Source organism: Dasypus novemcinctus, chromosome 21 (assembly GCF_030445035.2).
Source record: "Dasypus novemcinctus isolate mDasNov1 chromosome 21, mDasNov1.1.hap2, whole genome shotgun sequence".
NCBI lineage: Eukaryota > Metazoa > Chordata > Mammalia > Cingulata > Dasypodidae > Dasypus > Dasypus novemcinctus.
This window is the reverse complement of record NC_080693.1, coordinates 82494149-82507035: the sequence shown is the minus strand read 5'-3', so window position 1 is coordinate 82507035 and position 12887 is coordinate 82494149. Positions and strand designations below refer to the sequence as shown.

The 12887-nt window shown below is 58.1% G+C and overlaps 1 protein-coding gene across 2 annotated transcripts; it reads left to right on the top strand.

The window, feature by feature from the left end:
• Positions 1-31: 31 nt before the first annotated feature.
• Positions 32-12685, top strand: TK1 (thymidine kinase 1). Of its 2 annotated transcripts, XM_058284812.2 has the most exons (7): positions 32-192; positions 298-329; positions 1076-1186; positions 3632-3725; positions 11209-11298; positions 11689-11808; positions 11903-12685. In XM_058284812.2, the coding sequence occupies exons 1-7, from the start codon at positions 127-129 to the stop codon at positions 12092-12094; spliced, it is 705 nt and encodes a 234-aa protein (XP_058140795.1). In that variant the 5' UTR covers positions 32-126; the 3' UTR covers positions 12095-12685. The 2 variants fall into 2 exon arrangements, with proteins under 2 accessions (XP_058140795.1, XP_058140794.1); XM_058284811.2 differs by lacking the exons at positions 32-192; positions 298-329; positions 1076-1186; positions 3632-3725 and adding an exon at positions 9506-11007.
• Positions 12686-12887: the final 202 nt, after the last annotated feature.

The following is a 12887-nucleotide window of genomic DNA, read 5'->3' as shown; positions in this document are numbered from 1 at the left end:
CGCCGGCGCCGGCTCCCGATTGGCCGGGCGCGCCCGGGATAAAGACGAGCGGCGCGGGAACCCGCGCGAGCTTGCGGGGCGGCGGCGGCCGAGGGTCCCTGGTCCTGCGAGCTTCCCGGAGGCGCCATGAGCTGCATCACCCTGCCCACCGTGCTGCCCGGCTCCCCCAGCAAGACCCGAGGCCAGATCCAGGTGCGGGGTGCGGGCGGGGTCCGGGCTGCGGGGAGTGGGGGTGGCAGCCGGGCCCCCGCCTGCGCGCGGGCGGGCCCCCCAGTGACCGCACCTTCGTTCTCCTAGGTGATCCTCGGGCCCATGTTCTCAGGAAAGAGGTAAGGGCTTCGCGGGGCGCGGCGCGGGCTTCGGCCTCCCCCGCCGCCTCTCCGGGCCTCCGGGCCTCCTGTCCTCCCGCGCCGCCAGGTCAAGCTCCTCCTCCATTAGGGCCGCCTGAGGCACCCCCTTCCTGAGCTGGGCGCGGTGACAGCTCACCCCACCCACACAGAGGCCCCTCGGAGGAGGCAGGTCCCCAGGGCTTCCTAAAACATGCTCCACACTGAGGAGCCGGGGTGCCCTGCTGTGACAGGACCCTCCCAGAGTCAGCTCCCCTGGCCCAGGTCCCCAGGCCTCTCGCACCGGGAGGCAGAGAGAGTGCCTTCCTTGTGCAGCTCTGGGTGGCGCTGAGAACTCTGGGATGGGACCAATGGGGGGGGGCTTTCAGCTGGGCAGGTTGCCTCCACCTGTGGCGTTTGCTTCTGCCGGGAGCACCAGCCTCACCCCTGCCTCCTCCACGGTGCCCTTGAGAAACTTACTCTTGCCTCAGACCCATCCCAAGGCCAGCTGGGAGCCATTCGTTGCTGCCCAGAGCTCTCCCTTGTTGGCATGCCTCCCACCTGGAGGCCGTGCACATCAGCACACAGGCCCTTTCCTTCTCCACTGTCCCACCCCTCCTCTCCCCGACTCTGCTGTCTTCGGCCTTTGGGGGTCTCCGGCTGTGAACCTCTGGAGAGGGCAGCGGGGAGCAGCGGGGTCTTCGCCTCCCGCTGCAGGGCCGAGGGCCTCACGGAGTCCGCTCTTGCAGCACCGAGCTGATGAGACGGGTCCGCCGCTTCCAGATCGCGCAGTACAAGTGCCTCGTGGTCAAGTACGCCAAAGACACGCGCTACAGCAGCAGCTTCTCCACGCACGACCGGTCAGTCCCCGCTCCCGCCTCTCCGGTCCACTCACCTCCAGCCGGGAAGGCCAGGGAAGGGTCACAGGACACAGAAGAGATTGTCAGGGCTCCCTGAGGTGGTTAAAATACTGTTGCCTGGCATTGGACGGTTCAGATCAGACTTTCCAGGGGGCCTGGGGACTTGGTTTTTCACGGGGCTTTAGAGCAGAGGTTCTCAACAGGAGGGGGTTTCGCCTACCCCCCAGGGGACATCTGTCTGACAATGTCCAGAGACATTTTTAGTTGTCAACCTCAGGGTGGGGAAGGGGTGTGCCTGGCACTCAGAGGGTAGAGGCCAGAGATCCTGCTAAACACCCTGAAATGCCCAGGACTCCCTGCTAACAAGGAATGAACGGCTGATACAGTTGAGGGTCCCTGCTCCGGAGCTGGCATCTTTCCACAGGCACCAGACTGTTTTTGCTGGGCCAGCACAGGGATTTTTGTACATTTTCTCCATTTTTCCATTTGCATGAGGCCCTCACGTTTATCTCCCTGAGCCCTGCAGACTTCTCATTCTCCAACCCCAGAGGCCGAGGGTTAAATTGAGTTTTGTTCTGCCCGTTTCCTGGGGCAGCAGCTTCAGGTGTGATGTTTCTGAGCCTGGGGCCCTATTTCCTTGGTCCCCCAAACGTGTCCACCCGAGCCGCCGGTGGCAAAGCTATGCTGACCACACACAGGGCTGGTGGCCTCAGCCCGGGCCCAGAGCTGCTCCAGGTTCAGAGCTGGGGTGTGGCGTTGGGGGTGGAATCCGGGCTTCTGTAGCTGGGCGGGAGCTTCCAGCGGCTTCCGTGGCTGCAGCGAGGCGGGGTGCTGGGGCGGAGGGCCTGGCCTTGGAGTTGAAAGCCCAGCTGACTTCCTGGCAGGGCTGTCTGAGGCAGGACGTTTGTACCCGTGAGCTGGCTTCGTCTCTGAAGCCACGTGATGGTTGGTGCCAGTGCACTGGATGAGCACCCAGGATGGATGAAAGCCGAGGAGGCAGCTCTGCACAGTGATCGGGGGGGCCATGGCTAGAGTCCAGCAGGTCCTGGCTTTGAGCCAGTGCCTCGTGAGTCACAGATCATCAGATCATCTCTAACACGGCTGGTAGGGGCCCGGGGACGGGCTCTGCGCAGTGACCGAGCACTTGGCAGTGAAGCCCCCGAGGCGCCGTTTGTACTGAAGCCAGAACCTCTCTGCTGCCTGCCCTCCCTCTGCTGCTCCTCCATTTGGAGAGGGAAGAGGGGCTTTAAAATATGTGAAGGTCTGTTTAATGGCCTAACCAGATCTTGAGGTAGGGTCACAGCAAGATAATGGCTAGAGACTAAGCAGTGGTTGTAAAATGTTTTATTACTTCTCATCAATACAGCTACCAACTGCTGAGCCTTTAGGAAACTGGCCGCTCCTCCCTAGCCAGTTCAGAGGAGCAGGCAAAAATGGGAACAGAAGAGGGGAGCGGGTGTAGTGCAAGTGGTTGAGCACCTGCTTCCCACGTGTGAAGTCCCGGGTTCGATATCTGGTGCCTTCTAAAAAAAAACCGACTGTCATTGGGAAGCAGCTATAGCTCAGTGGTTGAGCACCTACTTCCATGTACAAGGTCCTGGGTTCAATTCCTGGTACCTCCTTAAAAAAAAAAAAGGAACAGAAGAAAGCAACATTGTCGAAAAACCCAGAAACTTTGGAAAGTCAGAGGGCGTGGAGCAGCATTCATCCCCGGCTCTGGCTGTGGGCGCCGGCGAGGCTCTGTCTTCAGTGGCACTGGGCCTTCCTGCTGCGTGTCCCCGGGGGTGGGGTAGGATTTCCCTGCAGGACACACGAGGCAGCAGCCTAACCACAGACCCCCACCCAGGTCCTAGATCTGCCCAGTCCCAGGGAAGAGCCACATGGCCCTGTTGGCGACCCTTAGCTTCTCCGGAGGAGCCAAACAGACGGAATTCTTCTGGGTCTTGGCGCTGCCAGGCCAGGTTCCTGGCTTACCTCTGCTAAAGACCCCCACGGCCACATTCTGGCTTTCTTGAGCCCCTTCCTCTGCATAAAAAATTAATAATAATTTAAAAATTGTTTTTTATGACTTGACATAGACATAGAAATCCAGGCTGGGCTATATTTTTTTCTTCTGATTTTAAAAATGAAACAAAAGCATTTTGATTGGTCCCTGAAGGTATCGTGGACCCAGGGGTGCTGCACCTCCTTTGCCTGATACCCGCAGCCCACCGAGCAGACAGGGAGTAGAGCGGAGCTTTTGAGCTCGTTGAGATTTTAGGGGGCGTTGCTGATCTCCAGTCCAAAGCCAAGTGTCTTGAGTTGAAGATCTAGTTTTAGGGCCAAGGCCTTGCTTTTCCTCCCCGGGTCACTTCCCGCAGGCACTCACTTCCGGAAGCGCTGCTCGGCGCCGTTGCGGCCTGCGCAGCCCCTGCGCGCTGGTCTCACGCCGCTTTCCCTCCGCAGGAACACTATGGAGGCGCTGCCAGCCTGCCTGCTCCGCGACGTGGCCCAGGAGGCCCTGGGCGTCGCCGTCATCGGTGTCGACGAAGGCCAGTTTGTAAGTCGGCTTGTCCCAGCCTCGCTCCTACGGGCCCCCTCTCTGTCCCTCTTTTTCCTCTGCTGGTTTGGAAGTTATTGGTCCCACTCTCTGTTCTTGTAGTACATTTACCCTGACACTCTCACACTTAGAGTAAAAAAAGGTAAGCTAATTTGCTTTTTTTTTTTAGATTTTTTAATTTATTTTCTCTCCCCTTCCCCCCCGCTGTTGTCTGCTCTCTGTGTCCACTCGCTGTGTGTTCTTCTGGGTCTGCTTGTGCTCTTGTCTGTGGCACAGGAATCTGTGTCTCTTTGTTGTGTCAGCTCTCCATGTGTGTGCCACCTCTCCTGGGCAAGCTGCACTTTCTTTGCTTGGGGCAGCTCTCCTTACAGGATGCACTCCTTGTACATGCCCCTGCGTGGCACAGCACTCCTTGCGCGCATCAGCACTGCATGTGGGCCAGCTCCACACGGGTCAAGGAGGCCCGGGGTTTGAACCGCAGACCTCCCATGTGGTAGGCGGACACTCTATACGTTGAGCCAAATCTGCTTCCCCCTTAATTTGCTTTTAACTCATGTCTGAACAGCCTTTGAACCCCCTTTTTAGTTTCCATTTACTGTTGTATGGGATTTAATTTACTTTTAAAAGGTATATGTGTAATATTTACTTTACAGTTTAACCTTTTATGTCATATAATCCTTTAAATATTTTTGTGGGATACTGTGGGGATTATACAAAGAAAGTTGACTTGGCTAAGAATTCAGCTTCTTGACACTGGTGTATAAGGAGTGTTTTGCTTGGTTTTTGTCTCATTATTGCTTCTTGCTCATTCCTTATGGGTTTATTTTTCTTCTTGCTGAAGTACATCCTTGAGTCATTCTTGCATCCAGGATATATAGATAGGAAGCTCTCCTAAGCTCTCTTTGTCTGAAAATGTCTGTTTTGTCCTCTAAGCTGAATAGCAAATGAAAATATTGTTTAATATTTTCTGTACCTTTTTTTTTAAGATTTATTTATTTACTTCCCACCTCCCCTTGTAGTTTACACTTATTGTTTGCACTCTGTGTCCATTTGTTGTGTGCTCTCTGTGTCTACTTGTCTTTTTTTTCTTTAGGAGGCACTGGGAACTGAACCCAGGACCTCCCATGTGGGAAAGAGGTGCTCAATCGCTTGAGCCACCTCAGCTCCCTGCTTTATTATTTCTCTCATTATGTTTCCTCTTTATGTCTCCTTGTTGCATCATCTTGTTTCGTCAGCTTACTGCACCGGCCCATTGGGTCAGATCACCATCTTGCTCGTCTCTAGAGACACCAGGAACTGAACAGGACCTCTCCTGTGGTAGGCGAGCGCCCAACTGCTTGAGCCACATCTGCTTTCCTGCTGTGCCATTTAAATTTGAATACTCGTGCTTTCATTTGGGAGGGAAGGGAGCGGCCAGGGGATAGAATTTGCCATTATCACTTTATTTCTCACCCTGCCCAGGTGTTCTGGATACTCTTTTCCAATGTGTATTCTGTGTCATTCTTTCATTTCTGAGATTTCTGATTGGTTCTTTTTCCTATCTGCTACTCTTTAATTCATAAATACTCATTTTTGCTTAACACTGTACTGTTTTGTTTTTAAATTGGTGCCATCCCTTTCATTTCCTTTTTGGAAGTCTTGTTTTAAAAGCCTTCCAGCTTACTCTGTTTCCATTTCTTCAGGAGTGTGTGTTCTGGTTGGGTTTGTTGGTTGTCTTTGTGGTTTAAGTGTTCCTCCCGTGCTTTGTAGTTTTCCCTTTTTGCAGGTTCATCCTGCTAAATGAAACTAAAATCACTCTCAAAGGGGCTCCCTTGACTCCTGGGCAGTTTGCTGATTGCCTTCACTCAGCACATTAGTGAGGTAAATGCAAGCTGCGGTAACAAAGAGCCCCAGATTTCAGTGACCTCACCTAGCAGAGGTTGACTTTGCTCTCACGTAATGGTCCACATGGTTCCGGGTCAGTGGGGGGTGGCGCCAGCGAGGCTCACCCTCTTCAGCATGCCTTGGAAAGGCAACCCTGGAGGGTGGCACCCACACAGCGGGAGGGAAAAGATTTGTGGGTCCTCTGGCAGGTTTTCACGGGCCAGGCTGAGGCTCACACGTCCCCTCTGCTGACCTGCTGACGATGGGAACTCGGACACACCTCCCTTAACTGCAAATCCAGCCTAGCCCTGCACTGCAAGAGGAGATTTTGTTTTCGGTTTTGATTTTTTGGTGCGTGGGTAACAACCCCTGCTCGCCTGCCTGCCAGGTTCCCAGGACAGAACAAGGAGGCCTGGACTGGGATGTCCTCAGGGACGTCCCAGGCCGGTTCCTGGCTTTCTGGCCTGTTGTTCATGCCCACCGCCCCATGTTAGCCACAACCTCAAGCCACATTCCCATGGTGGATTACAGCCAAAGAGGCACTGATGCAAAGTACCAGAAATCTGTCGGCTTTTATAAAGGGCATTTATTTGGGGTAGAAACTCAGAGTTACCAGGCCATAAAGCATAAGTTACTTCCCTCACCAAAGTCTGTTGCCACGTGTTGGAACAAGACTCCTGCCGGTCTCTGCAAGGGTTCAGGCTTCCTCTCCCTCCTAAGGCTCTGTGTTCCCAGCTGCTTCTGATCGCAGCTGGAGGCTGGATGGCTCGTCTCTCCCGGGGCCTCGTTTCTCTCTGGGCTCAGCTGCTCGGCTCTCTCCACAAGGCCATCTATGGACCATCAGGCAAACGGCTTGCCTCTCTTCCAGGGCCGTCTACAGAGCTTTTTTCCTCTGGGTTGTTTTTTCCTGTGTATTTACTTCGGAGGCTCCAGCATCAAAACTAAAACTTTCTCCTCTGCCTTGTTTTCTCAAAGAAAAGGGGGCGGGGGTTCAACGTCCTACTGACGTGGCTGAATCAGAGCCCCGGTCTTAATTTAATCAAGTGAAAGTGAAACCTCTGAACTCATGCAATCTAAGACGCCCAGAGGAACAGACCAGTTTACAAACCTGATCCAGTATCTATTTTTGGAATTCATAAATAATATCAAACTGCCACACGGGGAGGCTGGCGCGTCCCTTACCGTTTGCTCTGCCCTCTTGCCGAGATGGGCTTCTGGCTGCCAGAGCTGGCCGCAGCTCTGGAACACCTGGTGGCTTGCATCTGCTCACCCTCCATGGGTTTATTTCTCCCCCCTTCCCCCTATTGTCTGCTCTCTCTGTCCACTCGCTGTGTGTTCTTCTGCGTCCACTTGCATTATCCAGCGGCACTGGGAAACTGCATCTCTTTTTTTGTTGCGTTCTCTTGCTCCATCAAGCTCTCTCTGTGTGCAGCGCCGCTCTGGCTGGGCTGCACGGTTTTTTTTCACGTGGGGCGGCTCTCCTTGCGGGGCACACTCCTTGAGTGGGGGGGGTCCTCTACACAGGGGACACCCCTGCGTGGCACGGCACTCCTTGTGCACGGCAGCACTGCGTGTGGGCCAGCTCACCACACGGGTCAGGAGGCCCTGGGGATCGAACGCTGGACCCTCCATATGGTAGACGGACGCTCTGTCAGTGGAGCCACATCCGCTTCCCCCATGAGCACAACCAAGTCTGAACTTCCATCTCGCACACACACAGATACGGGATGGTTCCTTTCATTGCTTTACAGTTGAGGGACGCCTGGGCCAGGAAGTCAGCTTGGGGTGGGAGCAGTGCATGCTGCTCCTTCCTTTCTCTTCCAAAGGGCAGTCCCAAGATCTGTGGCCATGGTTCAGCTTTGGGGGTACGGCCCTCTCTGAACAAGCAGCTTGGTCTTTGGGAGGATCTCCCTGCCTTCCAGCCCATTGCCGTGCGTTGTGTCCCAGCCCTGCTCTCCCGGCGTCATCTGAACCGTGTTTACAAGGGCCGAGCCTCTGGCAGGGGCTTTTCTCTTCTCCTCTTTCTCCTTGGTTGATGTCCAAGCACCCCGGGTGAGGAGCGCTGGGCCAAGCGCTGCTCTTCTAACCTGCGCGAGGGATCTGCCGACGTCCCTGCTGGCAGGCACGTAAAGCTTGAGTTCATTCAACAAGTATGTATTAAACCCATTATTAGAACAGTTGCTATTCTTCAAATTCTGACCTCACTTTGGGGGCTCTGCAGGAAGTTCAGTGCCTGCCCTTTGCCACATGTTCTGGGAGGCTGACCTTTAACTTTGAACCCAGCAGACGACCCCCATCCTGTGCCCTTAGCTGGGGAGGGTGGAGGGAGCGGCCTTCTACTCCACTCGTCCCCATTTCTGGGCCAGGGGGAAAGGACCTTCCTAATGGGTCGGAGCCTCCTGGAACCGGAGGTGCTTACTTGTGACTCGAGGGAAGGTCCGGAGACGCTCAGGTGGCTTTGCAGTGTGGCCGCCTGGAAGTTGTTGGCGTTTGGGCGGGGTGCCTCCGAAAACCCCAGAATGACGCTCTGAGAACGCTGCGCTTGCGCTGCTGGCGGTGGTGAGCACACCAGTCACCGTCGTTTCCTGTGCTGCTGTAACAAAGCGCAATCTGGGTGGCTTATGATGGCAGAAAGTTCTGGAAGCCAGAAGCCTGGAATCAGGGTGTCGTCTACAGGGAAGGGTCTGCATGTGCCTCTCCTGGCTTCTGGCGATCTTCGGTGTTCCCTGACTTCCGGCAGCAGAACGCAGACCTGCCTCCACGCCCACGGGGCTGTCTTCTCTCTGTCGGCGTGTCTCGTCTCCCCTTCCCATAAAGGTGCCGGTCCTATAGGATCGAGACCCACCCATATCCACCCTGGCCTCATCCGAACTCGACATCTTCAAAGTTCCGATTTTCAAATCAGGCCACTTTTGGGGGACCCGCTGCAACCCCACCCCGTGTGCTCTCCGCACGTGAGCCAAGGACCCGCAGGCTTGGAGGTCTTGCAAGCTGAGGTTTCTCAAAATTTCTTTCTTCTTCTGTTTCTGGCTTACTACAGCAGTTTCATCTAGAAAAAGGGAACCTGTAACTGCCATGGGATGAGCCCCTAGCGGGGAAGTCGGGTCTCTTCCTCGTTGCCGTGGAGGAGATCCCCCCAAGGGGAGGCGACGGCATCTTGGGGAGGACTTGGAGGATCTGGACCGGTGTTGGCTGGTTCGCGGAGGGCGTAAGGAGGCGAGGCTCTGCTCTTGGTGGGGAGATGCGGGGATGAGGGGTGATCCCTCCCCGCAGGAGGGGGCCTCGGGGGAAGCAGCAGCAGGTGCTCCTGAGCGGGAGGGGGAGTTTGGGGGTTTGGCGGTTGGACGTGCTCGTTTTCTGGCTTTGTTCGTGATTGTGGGGGGCTCTTGTTTTGTCTTGACTCACCCTGGTTGCGGCGTGGCCTGCCGTGGCTGTTCCGTGAAATCCCACAGGAGAACACGAGGCCCACCCGTGAGGCCAGGCAGCTCCCATCCGCGGGGGGCTGCTTCCAACAAATGGATTTGAAGCTTGTACCGGCGGCAGCCTGCAAACCAGAGCCCCTGCCCTTGAGCTTACGTTCTAGTTCGGGGAGAAAAATGCGCCGGTGGCGGCGCTTGTCGTGGACCAGAGGGAAAAGGCAGCATGAGGGGAGGTGGGATGGTCAGAAGAGGCCAGCGGGAGTGCGCGGGCGGCGCCCCGGGGAGGGCAAGGTCCCGTGGCAGGATGTGCTTCCATGGCCGGAGCCAGTGGGTGGAGAGGCAGGTGGGCCAGTAAAGACCTCGGAATTGACCCTGTGCGAGGCCGGAAGCTGGTGAGCGGCTGCCTCATCTGACGGACGAGAACGTGTGAAGAAAGGACTGCAGGGGCCAGGGCGGGGGCCAGGGTGGGGGGTCTTTGCAGAAATACCGCCGGGAGAGGAGGAGGCTTGGCCGCGTGGCACGCGTCCTGTTTTGACATCTGCGTTTCTCCTGCGTGTTTATTCGCCGCTTCTATTCATTTTGCCTTTGGTAAAATGCTTTTTTAGGGTTTCCACCCATTGTTCAGTTTTCATGGATTTGAAATACCCGGTGCCCCCCGTCGCGTGCTGGACACAGCTCTTTCCCATTTATTTGTCTTTGAACTTTGCGGCGTTGGATTTAGCCCTTGACCCTTTGGAATTCCGTCTTGAGTTCGTCACATCCTTCTTTCCGGTGCTTGAGGGTTTCCGCCTTTGAAGCCGCAGAGGCATGCCCTGGGTGCCATGTCTGTGCCAGTGGGCAGAGACGGGGTTCACCCTGGTGGTGCCCGAGAAGGAGGCGGAAGTCTCCTGGGCTTCCCCCCACCTTGCCGAGGGCTGCTGGGGGCGCAGACAAGCCTGCGCACTTGTCACCGTCGAGCACCTTCCTGTTAGGTTTCTCCAAGGGCTCTGGGGTCACCATTATTTCCATCTACCAAGAAGACCCTACGTTTACTAAGTACCTTGAAGTTCCCTTTTAAACACAGCCTAAATGACGAATGGCCTTTCCACAGGCTGCAGGCGGCCCTGGGTGGGGCCCGGGGTAAGCTCCTGGCGTGGGAGCACCTGCGTCCTGGCTTCTGCCAACGTGGGGGGTGAAGGAGCTGGGTCGGATTCGTCCCCCGGGGTACCTGGCAGCATCTGAGACATTTCCTGTAGTAGGGGCGCCGCTGGCGCCTAACGGGCAGAGCCGGGGGTGCAGGGCATGCCGGGACCCGCATCCGTGACAGACGACGCGTCTTTTAGATGGAAGAGGGGAAGAGGGGCTCCTCGTGCTGGAGCCCCGCAGAGGCCCCTGGTGGGGGGAACAGGTGTGTGGTCGCTCGGGCCTGGCTGTGTCCTGTTGGATGGCGCTCTGCTTTCAGCCGCTGTCGCGGTCCCTGCCTCACCAGCGGGAAGTCTCAGTAACCTTGAACCTCAGGGGTGCGGCTGAGTGAGGCTTCAGCGGCTAGAGGAGCCACCTCCACCCAAAGACGAGCATCCCCCCACGACCAGCCCAGAGGCCCCGAGATGCCTGGAAAGGCGGCGGCTCAACCAGTGGAGGCGCACTGGAGCGGCAGCCCCGGGCCCCTTGAAATAAAACTCGAATTTCAGAGGAAAAGGCCTTTTCGGCAGGCCCTGGTGTGCCTTGTCATCCTGCCGTGTAAATACCGGTGGCCCCTACCCCTGGTGTCCCCTGCGTCATCTGTTTTGTTTTTAAAAAGGCAAGAACACAAAAGGGCCCCAAAGAGCAGCCAAAGAGTTCATAGAAAACTCAAGTGCGTCTTTCAGCGCGCCAAGGGCCTCCCTTGCCAAGTGTTTGTGTTTGGCGAGGAAACCGGTTCGGGAAGGTTAACTCGTCGCACGGGAGCCTCTCGCCCGGGCTTCTCCCCACGTGGGGAGTGGACTGCCCTGCGGGCCCGCGTCGAGCTGGCCACGTCCTGGGTGTGTGGGCCTCGGGTGGAAGGCGGTTGTGCCAGGGACGCTGACTGCGCGGCGGGACGGAGAGGAGCAGGCGCTGGAGGGAGGGCAGGCGGGCGCCAGGCAGCCTCGGGAGAGCCTGTCGCCCATGGGGGCCGGCGCTGGCAATGTCCCCCGCACCGCTCAGTGCAGACACCCCTCTCGCCTCTGCCCGCCCCTCTCCAGTTCCCTGACATCGTGGAGTTCAGCGAGGCCATGGCCAACGCTGGGAAGACTGTGATTGTGGCTGCGCTGGATGGAACCTTCCAGAGGAAGGTGAGACACCTGAGCTGGGCTTTGGGGGGATCCTGGGAGGGGAGGGGGCCCTCTTGGCAGGCACGCGGCAATGCGCAAAGATGGCGGTCCTGGGATGACCGGGGGCTTGGTGCTGAGGGGCAGGGCCGAGCCGCTCAGACCAGGCCTTGCCCGCGCCTGGGGACCGCAGCCCACCCCTCTCTCCCCGCTGCCAGCTCCCTGGTCTCCCCAGGAGTGATGTCCCAGACAGGACGCCCTCTGCTGCAGGCGGGTGCTTTGACCTGGCCAAGGGGCAGAGCTGGGCACAGTGCCGTCGCCGGGAGCGCGGTCGGGCAGGTGCTCCCGCGAGGGCTTCAGAGCTCACCTGGTGAGACGCGGCCCTCACCTGCTGCCCTCCCGTGGGACCCACAGGCTTTTGGGAACATCCTGAACCTGGTGCCCCTGGCGGAGAGCGTGGTGAAGCTGACGGCCGTGTGCATGGGCTGCTTCCGCGAGGCCTCCTACACCAAGAGGCTGGGCGCCGAGACGGAGGTAGCCCCCGCCTGCCTTCTCCCGCTGGGGCCGGGGTGGGGCACGGGGGGTCCCAGGCCCTTCCCCGCTGACCCCTCGGTGCCCCCGCGGCCAGGTCGAGGTCATCGGCGGAGCAGACAAGTACCAGTCCGTGTGCCGCCTTTGCTACTTCAAGAAGGCCGTGGGGCCGCCAGCCGGGCTGGACAACAAAGAGAACTGCCCGGTGCCGGGAAGGCCAGGGGAGGCCGTGGGGGTCCGGAAGCTCTTTGCCCCTCACCAGATCCTGCAGTGCAGCCCGGCCAACTGAGGGGGGAGGCCCGCCCGCCGCCCTGGCCGCAGCTGCCCCCTGGCGTGGGCCCGCCGGCCACAGGCCGCCTGGCCTCGGAGGAGGAAGTGGGGGCGGCTGAGGTTTCGCTGCGTTTGAGGGACTTTCTCGTGAGAGGAGTACTTTCCCGGGCTGGCAGGGTGCACGTCATGGCCCTGCTCTCCTCCCCTCCGTCCCCTTCCCACCTGCTCCTCTGGCCGGGAGGGGGAGAGCCACATGCTCTTGTGACATCAGGGCCGCTGGCCTCTTCCCCCTTTGCGGCTGGGCCGTTGAGTTTCTGTTCTTGCGGGGAGTCCTGGGAAGTCTTCCCCCACCCCCAGAGCCTCGTCCCACACAGGCCCCCCGCCTGCCTGGGATGGCCTCTCTTTCCCACGGAAGCGCCCCAGCTTCCCTCTGGGCCCACCTTCTCTGGAACCGTGGTTTCGTTCGTGTGAGTGGCACTTCGCCTGCGAGGGCTCAGCGCCCAGGGCTGTCTTTTAAGTGTGTGCGTGTGTGCCAGGGGCAGGATCCAGGACTCTTCCGTTGGAGCATGTGGAATTGATAACTAATATTAAAATAAAGTGGTCCTCAGAGGCACGTTTCTGTGTCCCCTTAATCCCCGGGTGTCCCTGGCGTCTGGGCTGAGCGTGGGCTGTGCCGTGGCCCGGGGGGCGGTTTCTTTCCACAGCTCGCTCTGAACCAAGCAGTACCACCAAGTGCACCCTGGAGGCTTCTGTCTGGGCCGGCTTCCGGTGGGCAGAGGAGCCCGCGGCGAAGGTTGGGAAGACCCGGGCCG

Bases quoted from the DNA above. Each gene is read 5' to 3' on its own strand.
- TK1 (XM_058284811.2), top strand. From the start codon at position 10,594: ATGCCTGGAAAGGCGGCGGCTCAACCAGTGGAGGCGCACTGGAGCGGC. The intron at 11,008-11,208 runs GTGTGTGGGCCT...GCCCCTCTCCAG, and splicing joins TCGAGCTGGCCACGTCCTGG to TTCCCTGACATCGTGGAGTT. The intron at 11,809-11,902 runs GTAGCCCCCGCC...CCCCGCGGCCAG, and splicing joins GGCTGGGCGCCGAGACGGAG to GTCGAGGTCATCGGCGGAGC.